This window comes from Plasmodium brasilianum, chromosome 14 (assembly GCF_023973825.1).
Source record: "Plasmodium brasilianum strain Bolivian I chromosome 14, whole genome shotgun sequence".
Taxonomy (NCBI): Eukaryota; Apicomplexa; class Aconoidasida; order Haemosporida; family Plasmodiidae; genus Plasmodium; species Plasmodium brasilianum.
The window spans coordinates 2,366,844-2,383,943 of NC_090127.1; the positions used below are offsets into that span (position 1 = coordinate 2,366,844).

The 17,100-nt window shown below is 28.5% G+C and overlaps 5 protein-coding genes across 5 annotated transcripts; 2 read left to right on the forward strand and 3 right to left on the reverse strand.

The window, feature by feature from the left end:
• Positions 1-104: 104 nt before the first annotated feature.
• Positions 105-6,137, forward strand: MKS88_005717 (uncharacterized protein; the record flags this gene model as incomplete). Its single annotated transcript, XM_067219005.1, has 15 exons — positions 105-356; positions 664-762; positions 970-1,076; positions 1,422-1,477; positions 1,653-1,700; positions 1,872-1,927; positions 2,021-2,074; positions 2,187-2,271; positions 3,081-3,165; positions 3,515-3,602; positions 3,716-3,797; positions 3,976-4,059; positions 4,411-4,515; positions 4,809-4,873; positions 5,031-6,137. 15 exons carry the CDS (start codon positions 105-107, stop codon positions 6,135-6,137), a joined length of 2,373 nt encoding a protein of 790 aa, XP_067070923.1.
• Positions 6,138-6,282: 145 nt separating this feature from the next.
• MKS88_005718 (uncharacterized protein) lies at positions 6,283-7,197 on the reverse strand (the record flags this gene model as incomplete). The annotated part of the gene is made up of 3 exons (XM_067219006.1): positions 6,283-6,321; positions 6,453-6,542; positions 6,850-7,197. 3 exons carry the CDS (start codon positions 7,195-7,197, stop codon positions 6,283-6,285), a joined length of 477 nt encoding a protein of 158 aa, XP_067070924.1.
• Positions 7,198-7,485: 288 nt separating this feature from the next.
• Positions 7,486-10,731, reverse strand: MKS88_005719 (nucleotidyltransferase; the record flags this gene model as incomplete). Its single annotated transcript, XM_067219007.1, has 9 exons — positions 7,486-7,532; positions 7,750-7,819; positions 8,082-8,270; positions 8,606-8,681; positions 8,816-8,864; positions 8,952-8,998; positions 9,150-9,239; positions 9,438-9,755; positions 10,145-10,731. The coding sequence occupies 9 exons, from the start codon at positions 10,729-10,731 to the stop codon at positions 7,486-7,488; spliced, it is 1,473 nt and encodes a 490-aa protein (XP_067070925.1).
• A 1,332-nt stretch (positions 10,732-12,063) lies between these two features.
• MKS88_005720 (elongation factor G) lies at positions 12,064-14,562 on the reverse strand (the record flags this gene model as incomplete). The annotated part of the gene is made up of 3 exons (XM_067219008.1): positions 12,064-13,262; positions 13,328-14,385; positions 14,480-14,562. The coding sequence occupies 3 exons, from the start codon at positions 14,560-14,562 to the stop codon at positions 12,064-12,066; spliced, it is 2,340 nt and encodes a 779-aa protein (XP_067070926.1).
• Positions 14,563-16,413: 1,851 nt separating this feature from the next.
• MKS88_005721 (uncharacterized protein) lies at positions 16,414-16,911 on the forward strand (the record flags this gene model as incomplete). Its single annotated transcript, XM_067219009.1, has 1 exon — positions 16,414-16,911. One exon carries the CDS (start codon positions 16,414-16,416, stop codon positions 16,909-16,911), a length of 498 nt encoding a protein of 165 aa, XP_067070927.1.
• Positions 16,912-17,100: the final 189 nt, after the last annotated feature.

The following is a 17,100-nucleotide window of genomic DNA, read 5'->3' on the forward strand; positions in this document are numbered from 1 at the left end:
AATTTTCACATAATAGTTTATTCCATTCGTTCGTTCAATTGTTTGTTTGTTTATTCCACTCATTCGTTCGCTAATTTCTGTTTATCTGCACGGAACATGGGAAAATGCCGTGTCTGAACAAAAGCTTGAGCAAGAGTATTAACGCGCTAGTACTCCACTTGGAATTTGTAAAATGTAAAAATTTATCTGATTACAAAAAGAAGGGGAAGTTCTACTTAATAATTACTTACGATCATTTAATTTTTTATCAAAAGGACTTCTATGAAATACAGTTCAAAATATTCTTTAACGAAATCCTGCATATATTCCATTGCGATCAGTCAAATTATGTACATGTTACTCTGAAGGAAAATTCGGTAATTGGCTCATCTTTTGATTGATGCCATGCATATATGCATGCGTATATATATGTACATATGCAGTTGTATATATTTAGACATGTATATGTATTCTTCTATTTCCATGCTCATGTTTGTTCAGAAAAATGTTGGTTTTCGAATTTGAATGACTACTTGCTGCTTATCATATTGATTACTTAAGAATAAATTAGTTTGTCTACTTAATGCATGTTTCCCTGTAATATTCCACCAGTTCATTTACGTGCACTTCGTTAGACTCCATTTTCTCATAACTTCTTTCCTTCTTACTTTCCTTTCAAAACAGCTAACTAACGACATAGGAATAAAAGGAATCAACAAAAATATTTTGATTAAGCAGTTATGCGTTGGATATAGTACTTACTACATGTTTCACCTGAACAGGGTTAGGAAATGAGAAAGTTAGAGTGCACACGTAGTACTTGAGCACGCAGGCATATATACGGATATACATACACACATATACATACGTACATATATATATATATATATATATATATATGTGCATATATGTATATACATGTGCTTGCGTGAAGTGATATACATCAACTCTATCCTACCCAACCTTCATCCTTTAATCCTTTTTTTTAAGAATTCTTATATGCCTATTACAAAGGAAACATACGAGGAGAGATGTAACAGAACAAAGCAAAATTCGCCTCTAAAGAAGCTTGACTTTTCTATACAACCATTTATAGGGTTAATTCGAATGCTCTACATTTCCTCTGTTGAACGAACATAACAAGCATGTACATGCATATGCACATGCGGGCATATATATATGCATGTATGTATGTATGTATGCATGTATGTATGCATGTATGTATGTATGTATGTATGCATGTATGTATGTATGTATGTATGCATGTATGTATGCATGTATGTATGCATGTATGTATGTATGTATGTATGCATGTGTGTATGTATGTATGTATGTATACATGTATGTATGTATGCATGTATGCATGTATGTATGTATGTATGAATGTATGTATCCATGTGTATATATATATCTGTATGCGCAAGTACAATTTTTCCCCTTAGGTACAGAAAGATCGTATTTGACGACTATTTTTTTTTTATGCATAAGTCTTTCCAAAGTGAGTTTCCTCCCCCTTCAAAAAAAAAAAAAACAAAATTGCATCTTTTTATTTTGTTCTACGTTGTTTTAAATTATTTTATTTTGTTCTACATTGTTTTAATTTATTTTATTTTGTTTCATTTCTTTTTGTTTTAAGTAATTTTTTTTTTTTTTTCTTATTTTTTTCTTGATAGATTTCACCACTGTTTCGAGCGAGAGTGCATTCTACGTTGATTATAGAGGTAGCACCATATAAAGAGAAAAATGAGATATTCATATAAGAACGAGGAGTAATATTGTGTTATTTAGAGTTACCTTAAGGGCGTATCTTTTTTCTTTTTTCTTTCTTTTTCATATTCTTTCCATCTTTTATTCCTTTTTCTTCTTTTTTTTTTTTTTTTTCATCATGGTAGGCATCGAAATATGCATCAAAATAGATGACAAAAAAAGTATGATAGAGCTGGAGCAGGTAACATAAAAAGTAGGTAGAAACACAAACATTAATGTATATGCACAAAAAGAAGAAATTATTATTTTACATTTTCTCGATACGAATTTATAGACAGCGGACAGCAATTTCTATCAGTTGGCTAGGAATCATCTTAACTTTTTAATCGTAATATTGTTTTTTGAAACGTAGAAAATGTGCGCATATTCAGCTTATGCAGGTGCATACACTGTCATTGCATACATTACACCGATACACCCACTAACTGCTTCCTCTTCAGAACGATATGAAACTTCCCCTAGTCATCAGAAGAAACTTCTATTACAAGAAAATGAATTTATCAGACGATTTAGCCAAATGGGCAGGTTATGAGGTATAAATATAAGAATCGAATTTGTTTTACTTTCTTTAAAGAATTAATTTTTGTTTTTTTTTTTTTTTTACATGTACATGGAAATGTGCTTTCAGTAGCGCTTTCCCTGCGATAAGAACAGGAAGCCGCAGTTTGTTATATGCATATACAAATGCATATTAGCATGTATACATTAACGTGTACATATTAACATGTATGCATAAATGTGTACATATTAGCATGTATACATTAACGCGTACATATTAACATGTATGCATAAACGTGTACGTATTAACATGAATCTATTAACACGTGTAATGTTGTTGCATATATGTTTGCATGCATATGCGTACGTGTATATTTAATGGCAGATATACCTGAAGAACGAAACGCACACCATTGTCTGTATAATATTTAGGAGAACATGTAAGAACAAAAACGAAAAAAAAAGTAAATTGTATGAACATGATCAAATTTACACTTGAACATACGTTCTCATATTAAAAAAAAAAAAAAAAAAATCAGATATCCCCCCCCTCCTCGATAAAAGGCAAGATATATACGTCACCTTTAGGATGTCCCACCAAAGTCAACAGGGTTATATTATATTATTTATTTTGTTTTTTCATTTTATTTTATTTACTTTTCCGTTCTACGGTTTCGTAAGGCGGCAGAGATGAACATTTGACAAGGGCTATACTTTGGTTGAAATTATCACTAACGTTATGCTTGTGTAGTCATATGTGTGTAGTTACGCGTGTGTGCATGGATATATATGTTTGCCTGTTTACATATTAACACAATTTTACCCACTAATTTTAGAGTTTGATGTAACGGATAAGCATCTGTTCGATGAAGTATATGTTGTTGCAAATTCGATCACCCCCAACGATGTCCATAATACCTAGTACTGCACAGACAAATGAATTTCCACACGTACATGTGTGTGGATATATATATATATGCATATATGTACTTCCTTTTGCTCATTTATTTGCTTCTACTACATGCAATCACACCATTTAATGTAACGATTTGGATATACGAAAAAAAGAGATACCATATAGTAAAGAGGGAAAATTATTTTTCCTTTATCAAGAAACGTATACCTTTATGAAAATTTATTGCTCCCTTTTTTTTTTTTTTTTTTCAATTAATTTTTCCTGTCAAATTAAATATCCTGTCTGGTTCATAACCTTATGCACGGTTCATATTTTTTTTTTTTTTTTTTTTTTTTTTTTATCTCTCTGTATCAGTTATGCCAATTTGATCCAAGTGCAAGTGGACGCATTAATATATAGCCCCGAGATTTACGAATTTTTTGAGACCTCCATAAAAATAAAAGTACGAACAAGAGGAAAAACACATGGTGCAATTAAGCCCGAATTTTCGTTTTTGCAAATTTGTGCTATTCATTAGTGTGTACATATACGTGTGCATTCGTTCGTTTGTCCCAGCCGTCCTACTTTGACTACATAAAGATGTTTTTGAAGTCTATGTTAATAATTCTGAAAGAGGGGGATGTGGTCATCAGTTCAGGTGCGGCAAAAGAGCAGTAGATTCATTGTACTTCTGTGATGTAGTATCCTTCACTCACATTTGTCATATTGCTTCTAGACCTGCTTCATCCTCTGCTTCATCCTCTGCTTCTTCCCCTACTCCTTTCCCCGCTTCTTATATCACTACGCATCATACTTGAATGTCTCTTTTTCGTTAGATATACTGAACTTCTTAGGAGAAGATACGAAGGTGGAAAGGAACCTCGAGTACCTGCTGAACGTTATCCTGAATCAAATTTCGGGTAAAGGGCAACCTGTATTGTTGTAGTCTTCCTTTTTGCATCTGTCTTTTCGCTTCTTTCACGTCATTTTATTTTGCCTCATTTAGTTTCACTGCATATGACTGCATCTTTCTTCCATTTCATTCATTCGTTCATTCATTTATACATTTATTAATTTATTTATTTATTCATCCATTTATACATTTATTAATTTATTTATTTATTCATCTATTTATTCATCCATTTATTCATCCTATTATTCATTCATTTATTTATTCATCCATTTATTTATACATCCATTTATTTATACAACCATTTATTCATCCTTTTATTCATTCATTTATTTTTTATTTTTTTTTTTTCTCTTGACAGGTGTTAATCTGCTGGATACGCACAAGAGCGAAAGGACAAAAGTTAATAGACTTCTGCACCGTCTGTCTGAGTACTTGATATTCTGTTTGGATGCGGGATTCTTATGTAAGTACTGTGCTGCTAATTAGCGGCTAGTTGAGCGGTATCTGTACGTATGTTCACATGACTGTATTGACTTATCACATTGTACGAATAATTTCACTTTAATTGCTCCTTCTATTTGGGTACCACGCACAAAGAAGTACGCGCACACGTACATGCACATACTTATACACATACATGTAAACATACACATATTTATACACATACACAACCATGCGTACCCACATCGTCCACTTGTACATTAAAGAAAAAAAAAAATTTCCAAAATTTCCAAAATTTCATCCTGAACTTCCTAGCGCACAAATACAACATTGCGGACCTAATAAACGGGGCTATTGCGATTAGCAGGGATAACAAGATGGTTTGAAAAGAAAAAAAAGAGGGTGTTCACCCTCATGCGTTACTGTTTGTATGTTTCGATATTCATTTGCCCATTTATGTTCCCATTTATCTGAACCTTCACGTACTTACGTGAGAACTGCTACACAACCCCGACTTGATGCCATTTATATTTGCAGGCGATGGACAACATTATCAGCTTTTTCTTGCACGTACGAGAGAAGGATTACGTGAAGGGGTACGAGAGCAGTTGTCTAGAGTTACTACAAGAAAATGATAATTTGGATATAGAGTTAGGGTCATTGCTTGATAGCAATAATTATAGTGTAAATGATTTTTTCCTTTTTTATTTACATCAGTGTGGTTACATAAACAAATATTTCTGTTACAAAAATGATGATAATTATAAAAAAATAATAGCATATATTTTAAAATATGGAATAAATATAAAAATAAAAAAAAAAATTTGCAAAAATTTATTAGTCTTTTCCAATGATTACAAGAATAAATATTATGCTCTAATGAATTCAATCATTTCGTTTTTAAGTAATAACTCAGACCATAAAAATTTGTGTCAATTGATTTTGAGTACCTTAATAAATATAACAAATGAAAATAATAAATTAAAAGAGTGCTTATTAAAATTAAATATAAGTATGATAAGTAATTTTTTAATATTATCAAATGATTATGATATAATAAATAAAATAGTATTGTTATATATAAACCTGAGTAAAGAAGAATATATGTGCGAAGACATAATAAATAATGGATTGCTTATAAATTTTGTCGATATACTTTTCAATATATATCACATAGATATAAGATTAAAAAAGGATATATGTATAAATATATTATGTATTTTGGGCCAATTCTTTAATTATAAAAAATATTACATATTCATATTAAATCATTATATTGGATTAGTTGATGTAGCTATTTATATATACCAAACAACAGACAGCTTTTATTTTGATAAAATTAAATTAATTTTTTTTTTTAAACAGCTTGTTCAATATTCTTATATATTAAAAGATCAAGTATGTAAACATTTATGTCCTTTAATAATTAAAGAAATTTATTTATTTCAAAATAATGATTTTATTTATTCCTCCTTAAATTTATTTGATGTCTTATGTGACTACAAAATTAATTGCTTATATCTTCATACTATGCAAATATTACCATTATTCCATTTTATAAAATCGATCAATATTATTGATTTGTACAAAAAGGTAATTAAACTTGAGGATAAGGTTAAGAAGAACCTTAAAATTGTTACATGAGGAGTAGGCAGTCTGGAAGCACCACGATACAGCGCTGCACAGTGCGGTGTGGGAGATAGCCCTCTAATGATTGATATTTATGAAATGTAGGTGATAATGGACCGCTTGCCAAACGACCTTTACACCTTCTCCGTTCGATGGGCATTCACTCGAATTTCTTCACGGCAACAATGACAGGTTCGTTCTGTAATAAGAAATTGTATAAATTGAGCTCGTGTGTGTATGTGTGCCTATGCATGTTTATGTATAATTACTCATTTGGTTTTAAAAAAAAAAAAAAAAAAAAAAATTTCATGCACAGACGAAAATGTTTACATTCGTTTTCTCTTCCCTATTCTGCAGATACTCAAATGGGTAAACTTCATTCCCGTTTAACCAACGGGCGATTTTTAAAAAGTGCCTTACCTACAGATTTAAAGGAAAAAAAAAAAAAAAAAAAAAAAAATGACAATGGTGGGTGAAAGAAATGGTATAAAATAGTGGAGTATGGCATAGTAAATCATGATATGGTGGAATATAACAAAAAGGAGTGCATCATAATAAAGCATGGAATGAAAATGCATAAAGCAGGATTGATTCAACTTTCTCGTAAGGAGTAACCCTTCCTTCCTCCTTTCTTTGCAAAAGTTCTTCACATTTCCCACTCCCCCCCCCTTTTGCAATTTTTTTCCGTTTCATTTTCTCACAACTTTATATTATTATGTGTACTTACATCTCTGAAATCGCAAATATATTTGAACAAATTCCACATGAGATAAATATAAACAGATACAAATGTCAAAGGGACAAAAAATAAATAAAAAATTTCCACCTTAGAAAAGTACTTTAATGCACTTATTTTCTCTTCATCTTTTTCTTCTGCATTACAATTTTTTTGGACAATTTCTTTTTTTAAATCATTACTTTTTGATGTTTTCCATGTTTTCGATGTTTTCAACGTTTTCGATGTTTTCAACGTTTTCGATGTTTTCAACGTTTTCAACGTTTTGAGTGTTTTAAAGTTCGTAAAAAAAAAGACACTGTGTTTTTTAAAAAAATTTGAACAAAAAAATTTAATCATTTTTAAGGGAGGAGAAGAACGATGTGAGAAAAAAAAAAAAAAAAAAAAAAAATATAAATATAAAAAAATAAAAAAAGGTGCCAACATGGGAGAGACAACGTTCAAATGGGAGTTAATATTGACAAACAGAAAAATGGCAGCAAATGTATAAGCAAATACATTTATGTACGTATGTACGTATGTACGTATGTACGTATGTACGTATGTACGTGTACATGTATGTATAAACGTATACACCGTAATAACATAAAAGGCACGCCGCAAAATGCAAAATTGTGGAACTCCCTATTAAGGCATAAACAAATTTTGAAATTTTTTTCTTCTTATCAAGTGATCTGCGCAATGAAAGAGAAAAAAAAAAAAAAAAAAAATAAGTAAATAAATAATCAAACGAATAATCAAACGAATAATCAAACGAATAATCAAACGAATAATCAAACGAATAATCAAACGAGTAAATTATCAAACAGATAATAAGGACGATATATCAATTTCGGAATACGATTGGAAGGTGCACAAATTTTTTCTTTTTTTTCGCTTGCATAAAACTACCTTTAAGATCTATTTTTCTGTTGGGTGTGTTATCCTTTGTTTCGTTGCATATCACGTTTAAGCTGTGCCCCTACAAAAAAAAAAAAAAAAAAAATATAAAAAAAAGAGAAGCAAAATGAAGCAGGGCAAAACAAAACAAACCAAAGTAGAACTTTTACTTAGCACTGCAAAAACAAGCGGCATATAACTAAAAAGGAGCAAAAAATGTTTATGCACGAGAAAAAAAAAAAAAAAATTAATATCCTTTTTCATACACCCGTTTTCTCATTTACTCATTTGTGAATTAATTTTATGTATTATGTTTATTTTTTTTTTTTTTTTTCTTTCATTACTTCCTTTAGTTTATTATATGCTGAATGTATCTTTTCAAACATTTTTTTCCACGTGTTTATGCTATAAGCATTTACAATTTTTTTCGTTATAGGGCAGTAAATATTCGCAGTCATATCTTTGTTCTCAATTATTTGATTGTTATAAATATCGAGGGTTATTCCGTTTTTACAAATATCGTTGGAATAAAACTACATAAGAAAAAAAGGGGAAATAAATCAAAAAAAAGAGATATAATTACTCCATCTTTTGCAAGATATGCTAGCGTTTTTCGTCATTCTTTGTTATTTTTTGTCAGTGTTTGTAACTTTTTATCATTTTGATCATTTTTGCCATTTTTATCATTTTTATCATTTTTGTCATTTTTATCATTTTTGTCATTTTTATCATTTTTGTCATTTTTATCACTTTTGTCATTTTTTGTCATTTTTTGTCATTTTTTGTCATTTTTTGTCTTTTTTCGTTGTTTTTCCATTTGCTCTATCTTAATTTTTATTTTATTTTATTTTATTTTTTTTTTTGGTACCTCAAAAAACCCATAGAGCAACTTTGAAACATCTTCTTCGTTAATTGGGAAATTTTGAAAATTGTTCTTTATCTCCCTGAAGAGGGTAATTAAAGGGTGTCATGAAGGTACATGCATATGTGTAATTATGTAAATGAATATATATATGTATATATACATATATATATATATATATATTTGCCCCTTCAGTCATTTTTGTTATTCTCTTACTCCGTTTTGGTGTAAAAGGGCATTTGCACATCATCTTGAAGGAAGAAGTCTGTAAAGAGTATGAACAATTAAAATATATTAAATACGTTTATTTAAAAAAAAAAAAAAAAAAAAAAGGACATACTTCCTTGCTTACATTCACTGTTGATTTCAAAAGACGCAGCGTTTACTCTTTCTATTGATCTATTTGAGAAAAATAAATAAATAAAAAATAATAGTATACATAAATATAAGTCCAAGTGGATTAGTAGAACATGGATGCATATAAAGGAACGGGATTTTCATCTCATTAAAATGAAAAAAAAAAGTGGTTACACAAAACTTTCCTGCCTACTTATACAAAGGTAATAAAGGCACCGCTAAATTTTGAAAAAAGAAATAGGTTAATAAAAATAAAGCATACGAACTGAATGTACCTTGGGACCTTTTAAAAAAAAAAAAAAAAAATTAAAAAATAAAAGTGTGCTTAAATATACTTGTAAAACTGATGTAAGGTTATATATATATATATATATATATATATATATACATATAGCAAAAGAAAAAAAGAAATTAAATACATATAATGCATATGTATGCACATATGTATAACATATAGCTACTTTTTTTTTACCGACATTACCTGTTGTTTATATTTTTTTGCTTTGCCCAGTATTTTATTATTCTATTAATAATGGTTATTCGTTCATCAATATTACAAATTGATGAAACAAATTTTGTGTTTACTATTGCTACTGTGTTGTTTATACTAATATCACATATATTATTTTCTCCTTTATATATTTTAGCTATAGGAACGGATGCCTTAATAATATTAACTGTTAAAGAAGGGTATATTAAATTAATTGCACTTTTTATTACTTTTAATATGTACAAATATGAATTTTTGTCTTCGCAATTTTCCACAACTATGCAACAGTCAATGTCTGAGTTTCTTATCCTTTAAAAATGGGAGAAGCATAAATAAACGTATGTGTGTACGCACACGAGCATGTGAGTATGCATAGGAAAAATGGTTACATAAAAACGCACACACGAACAAATGATCAAACAAATGGGCGAACAAAAGTGTAAACAAAGGTGCGAACAAAAGTATATTCAAACGTATGAACAAAAGTGTATTCAAACGTATGAACAAAAGTATATTCAAACGTATGAACAAAAGTATATTCAAACGTATGAACACATGACTTGTTAAGGTAAGAATAACTTGTTCTTCCTTAATTTAGGCCCAGCTAGCCAAAATTATCAATTTTTTTTTTTTTTCTTTTTCTACAATTTCGTGACTTCTTAATTTTACAATTTCTCAAAATTTCAGTTAATGGTTACCATATATTATTCTCACACGATCCAACGAAATAAATTTTGCCCTTCAAATTTGGCATGATTGCACTTCTTAATAAAAAATAAATTTCTTCCTTTTTTTGATTAATAAAGCAATTTTCTGTTAACTTTTTATGAATATCTAAAATTTCTTTTTTCAAATTTCCTTGATTTAAAAAATCATTCGTTAAGTGAATTTTGTTAGTTTTTTTATATTTGGCTGACATAGAGTCCTCAAAAGATGAAAAATCTCTACTGCATATGTAACAACTATTCGGTTTTTTCTGTTTAAGAATTAGACTTCTAATGCCTTTTTTCTCATAAATTCTTTCAGTGAGCGCTTTCGCTATAGTGAGGCAATACTGTTTATCATTTAATTTTATTATCTTGCTCTTTTCATAAACAGCAACGTTTTTATTTGTACTATCATTTCTTTTGAATTGGTTATAATAATAAGTGTTACTATCTATTCTTTTTAATAAGAAATGGAATAAGCATTTCTTTTTCTCTTGTTTTTGAATAAAATTGCTTTTTATGCAACATGGTGTTCTTAAACATACATTAAAGTGCCTACCTCTAAGAAGGCCTTCCATTTTTGTTCAACAAGACCCTATTTTGTGTTTCCCTCATTGTTGTATCTAGCATGTCGTGGCGAGTGTATATATATACACAGTATATGCACAACACAACCTATTTACAATACAACGTATGTACAGTACAATGTATGCACGTAATACACACGTTGCGAATTTACTAAAACGCATTTAATTATTTTCCACTTTCCAAAACTTACGACGTTCTACGTTTTCAAATATATATTTATATAGACTGAATTATGAATGATGAAGAAACATTTTTTTTTTTTTTTTTTTCTTTTTTAGCATAAATTTGTTTATTGCTATTCTATGTTATATATCCTTATAATTGTATATACGTAACTGTTCAATATTTTTTTCTCCATAATAAAATGGAAACAATAATGTTGAAACTAATTCAAACGCATTTAATTCAAATGTAGAAATTTTGAAGTGTATAAATATAGATTATAACCCACGAAAATTAAGATTAACAAAAACAAACCAACGACGTTAAACAGATAAAGCATAACATTAAAAAAAAAAAAAAAAAAAAAAAATTATGAACAGGGCATATTTTAACATTCTTCGATTTACCCTGTATATGTACAGAAAAAAAAAAAAAAAATATACCTGCAATAAGAAAAGAAGGAAGATATAAAAAGGAAAAGAAAAATGAGAAGTTCAACTGCCCAATAACTATTACAATAAGTGTCCCAGTAATCTATTCTTAAAGAACTTATCTCAAAAAGAAACTAAAACTACGAAGTGCTTGCAATTTTAACACATGCTCCAAGTGCCAGCTTTACTTTGTGTTTATATGTTCTTTACTTATGTCATATAAGAAATACCGTACGTGCGAATTGTACCATTAACAATTGTGAGTGTAAATAAAATACTTAAAAAACAAAAATTGATTTTTATCATTTCTCCTTTGAAATGATTTTTTACGTAAGGCTTAATATATTTTTTTATCAACATGGATTTTGCTTAAAGAAAATATTTGTATTTTTTCAAAGGAAAAAGGGAAAAAAAAAGAAAAATTAATTATAACGAAATGGAAACATTTCTTAATGCTGGTAACAAAATCGCGGGGATTTTGCAAAACAAAAAATGTGTATATATACATATATTATGTATATGTGCAGGACAAATATTCGCAGGTACATGACATTTAAGAAATAATAAAATTACGGTGGAACAGTGACAAGTGTAAATAGCACATGTATTACTAAACATAAAAATATTAGAGAGTTGTTAAAAAAGGGAAGCATTATGTGTTCAATTAGAAGAAATTATGGGCATATTTGGGAAATCCATTTTGTCTTAAAGTACTGTATATATGTATGTTTATTTTTGGTTCTTTAGCTTTAATATTTCATCCAAATCATTTTTACTGACTTGTTCATATCTAGCAAATTCCATTGTGTAAGTACCTTGGCCTTGTGTTATTGCTCGAATTTCATTTATATAATTAAACATGTGTTTTAAAGGAATATCTGCATATATATAAACAGTATTAATGTTGTTAATAATGTTCGTTACTAATCCTTTTCTTTTAGTTATGCTTGTTAAAATATTACTCTGATGTTCATAATTTGATATAATTTCTACGAGCATAATTGGCTCCAAGAGTACAGGGCAAAAATTATTATAATTTTCTTTGATTAAATTTATTGTAGCTTTTTTAAAAGCTAAATCATTACTATCAACTTCATGAATTTTTCCTCCAATTAATCTCATTTTCATATTAATAATTTCTGAACTGTTCAGGTAACCCTTTTCAATTTGTTCTTTAAAAGCTTTTTCAATTGAGAGGATAAAATTTTTTGGTAAATCATTACCGATTACTTCATTCACAAATATACAATGTGTAGTATCATTATAATTATCTGAAACTGTTTCAAAAATCGCATGTACGTGTGCATATAATCCTGCACCCCCTTTCTGTTTTTTGTAAGTATATGAACATTCATATGGTTTTGTGATCGTTTCTTTAAAATTAATTTTTGGATTTTTTAAATTGACATTAATATTAAATTCTCTTTTTAATCTCTCTTTGTAAATTTCTAATTGTAATTCACCAATACCTTCAAAAATTATTTCCTTTGTTTGTTCATCTGTTTTTACATAAAATGTTGGGTCTTCCTTCGTGAATTTACTCAATGCTTTTGTTAATTTTAATACATCTCCTTTTTTTAAAATTTCGACTGCAACAGATATAACAGGTTTAGGTACATAAATATTTAACAAGTGAAAATTTGAATATATTCCATTGGTATAAGTTGTTCCTGTTTTACCACTTAGTCCATTTATAGCAACAATATCACCAGCGTGTGCTTCATTAATTTCTTGTGCTGTATTTGAATGCATTTTCATAATTTTTTTTATCGACTCTTTTTTATTTGTTATCATATTAGTTATCAGTTCTTTCTTTTTAATTTTCCCTTGATATAAACGAAAGTAACTCATTTGTCCATGCATAGAATCTTCTTGTATTTTAAATAAAAAACCTACCATAGGTAAAGTGCTGTCGCATGATAACTGAACTTTTTTTTTTTTTTTTTTTTTTTCTCAAAATTTCCATCAAACGTTTCGGTCGTAAATTCGTTACCTTTGTCTTCTTTTGTGTGCTCTTCTGACCACCCTTGCATCTTTTCCAGGTAATCAAAACTGCCGTTATTGCTATCATTGCTATCGTTGATGCCATTCCTTCCGTTCCTCTCACTATTAGCGTCCTCATATATGTAACCACAGTTACTTATCTCCCTTGGTGAAGGTAAAAAGTTGCACACATAATTTAATAAAATTTGAATGCCCACATTATTTTTCGCACTACCTAGACAAATGGGAGTTATTTTATTTTTTATTGTGCATCTACGAAGAGCATCATAAACGTCCTCCTTTCTAATATCATTTATATCATTGTTCAAGTAGACATCTGCAAATTCGTCATCCCTATCAGCTAATTTTTCAAAAATTCGATTTCTCAATAAATCTCTTATATGTATAGAAAACGATGGGTCATGCTTTAACAACTCTTCATCATCCTTTACCTCTTGAATTAATACCCCATTTTTTCCTTTAAATAAATAACCCTTTTTATGAACTAAGTCATATACTCCTTTAAATTTTTGTTCAATTCCAATGGGCATTTGTAATAAAACAGTATTCAAATTTAATTTTTTTTCAATTGTACTTAATGTTCTCTCAACGTTTGCTCCATCTCTATCCAATTTATTTATAAATAAAATTCTTGGAATGAAATACCTATCCATTTGTCTATTTACTGTTAATGTTTGACTTTGCACACCTGACACACCACAAATAACTAAAATACCTGCATCCAATACTCTTAGGGACCTTTCTACTTCAATAGTGAAATCTACATGACCTGGTGTGTCAATTATATTAATTGTAAATTTCTTATTATTTACATCCCAGTTACAATTCGTTGCTGCTGATTGTATTGTAATTCCTTTTTCTCTTTCTAAATCCATCGAGTCCATCGTTGCTCCTACTCCATCACTTCCTCGAACTTCATGTATACTTTTTATTTTACCAGTATAATATAAAATTCTTTCTGTTAATGTAGTTTTTCCTGCATCAATATGTGCACTTATTCCAATATTTCTCAAATTTTCTACACAATCTGATGAAAATTTGCATGAACTGTTCAGAAAAAAAAAAAAAAAATTCTGATTTTTGTGCAACATTTTGGCTAGCTCGCAAGCATTTTTTTTTTTTAAAATTATTGACCTAAAACCCATCATTGTGATTAAGAAAATCTTTGTGAAAATTTAATCCAACCGTAAATGTTAATCTGCATTGTGCGGCATTAAGAAGCATTCGAACGTTTGAATATTTGAGTACGTTAATATTTGAGTATGTTAATATTTGATTAAGCGAATAACTGAATATTTGAACATTCGACTATTTGAATGCATCAACATTTTAAGCAATACGAAATACGAAGCTGTAAAAAGGAAAAGAAAGGAGTGTTTGGGGGCGCAAGATGTTGTTATATATCCACAAAAAAAAAAAAAATTGCAGATATTGCAGATATACTAATGGTCGGAAAATATACAAAAATGTGTTTGTTTGTATTTGTAAATACTCGTACGCTCTTGTGCATGCACTTATGTATGTATATGTGTGAAGGGGCAATAAAATGAGGAGAAAAAAAAAAAATTAAAACAAAAAAAAATGGAAATAGAAATGGAAGTAGAAAGAGATACGTTACGGGTACAAACAGTGATATCATATGAACATGGATGTGGAATAATAAACAAAATAAAGCAAAACTGAACTATGCGAAACGAAAAGATGAATAGTCGGAGGGAAAAAATAAAAAATAAATAAAATAAAAAAAAAACATATAAACATATAAATAAATGACTAAATAAATGACTAAATAAATGACTAAATAAATGATTAAATGAATGACTAAATAAGTGACTAAATAAATGACTAAATAAATGATTAAATGAATGACTAAATAAATGACTAAATAAATGACAAAATAAATGACCAAATAAATGACTAAATAAATGACTAAATTAATAATTAAACGGAATGAAATAAAATACGAACGAAATAATTCTGAATGAACAAAAAGTGAAGTAAAATAAATGTACAGCTCGCTTAACGTAATTTACGAAGAATGTCAGCTAATGGATAAACACACAAATCAAATTATGAAAGAATTTAATTTTTTTTAAATTGGTAATAACAATTTGGAATATTACAAACATCTCAGTTCATTATAAAATAAAAAACATTAACTTCATCATTTTGGAAATTTTTGGAAATATAGATAGCTATGGATTATGAGCTGTATTTATTTTCAAACATTTTAGGTAGTTAATCTGTTACGCAGAAGTTAATCAAGCAAATTTTTGTTTCACATGTTTGTATATATATGTATTATATGTATACATATGTATTATATGTATATATATGTATTATATGTATACATCTGTATTATATGTATATATATGTATTATATGCATTATATATATTTATATGTATTATTTGTATTTATTCTTTCACTCGTTTACTTTTGTATTGGACTCCTTACTTGTTTAGCCACTTCCCTACTTAAGCTATTTTTTTAAGAAGAATAAAAACCGTCCGTCCAACTCTTATATGAAACCTATTTTTTTTCCAATTTTTTTTTTTTTTACCTTATAGGCATATTTATTGTAATTTTAATATTCATTTTTCATTACCTATTTTCCGACGTAGAAGAAATGACATAACGGTGTTCTCATATCAGTTCGTATGATTACAGTTGTTATATGTGTGATATCAAACCATCTGAGCTATTTTCTTAAAATTTATTCAAAGCTATTCATGCAGTACCAACAGTACATATAGCACATATATATATATATATATATATATATATATGCCCACCGTTACCACTTTATGTTGTTTGTTTGCCTATGAACAGATAATAGTTTATGGTAAGGGTTGTATAGCTCGTAGTAATTAAAGAATATACTATGAAGCAACTGTAGTACCCGTTAACCAATTATACAAATTTTGTGAACGCTTTTTAAGTTTTATTATTATTATTATTATTATTATTTTTTTTTTTTTTTTTTTTTTTTTTTTTTTTTTTTTTTTTTTTTTTTTTTTTTTTTTTTTTTTTTTTTTTTTTTTTTTGCCCCCTTGTTCTGTTTTTTCAATAGAAACATGAAAGACAGCGAATTTGTTGGAGGCAGGTTAAAATTAAGAGAGGTAAAAATTAAGAAGAGCAAGAAAAGTAAAAAGAATAATAGGAAAGAAAAATATAGGAGTGAAGAGAAGGAAAATGTTGTGCGCTATAATGAAGAGAGATATGATGATAAGAAGCAAAGAAATGTTCACACAACTAATGAACATGATTACGCAAATGACTATGCATATGATGATACAAATGAGGATATATATGATGGTTTTAACAAAGGAGTAAAAAAAGGGGAGACGAAAGAAAATACTGAGTCAGCGAATGTAGAAGAAAAACTGAATGAAATACTACAACTAAATTTAACGGAATCGGAAAAAGCATACCAGTTAGTTCTAAAAAAAAGAGAAAAACAAAGAATAGAAAATATTTTAAAAGTAAGCTATCGAGAACGCTTACAAAAGTTTAACGATAACTTAGCATCCCTAAGTGAACATTTTGATATACCCAAAGTTGGACCAGGGTAAAGATAAAATTTTACCACAGGGAAAAGGATATACCTTATATATATTTGTTTTAAAAAAAAAAAAAAAAAAAAAAAAGTATACTAAGATAGAGTAAAATAAGGAGGATAACTTGGAGGGAAAGATCAAAATTTGTAAATATATACCCAGTGCTTTAGTAGAAAAAACTGAAATAGAGAATTTTTTTTTTTT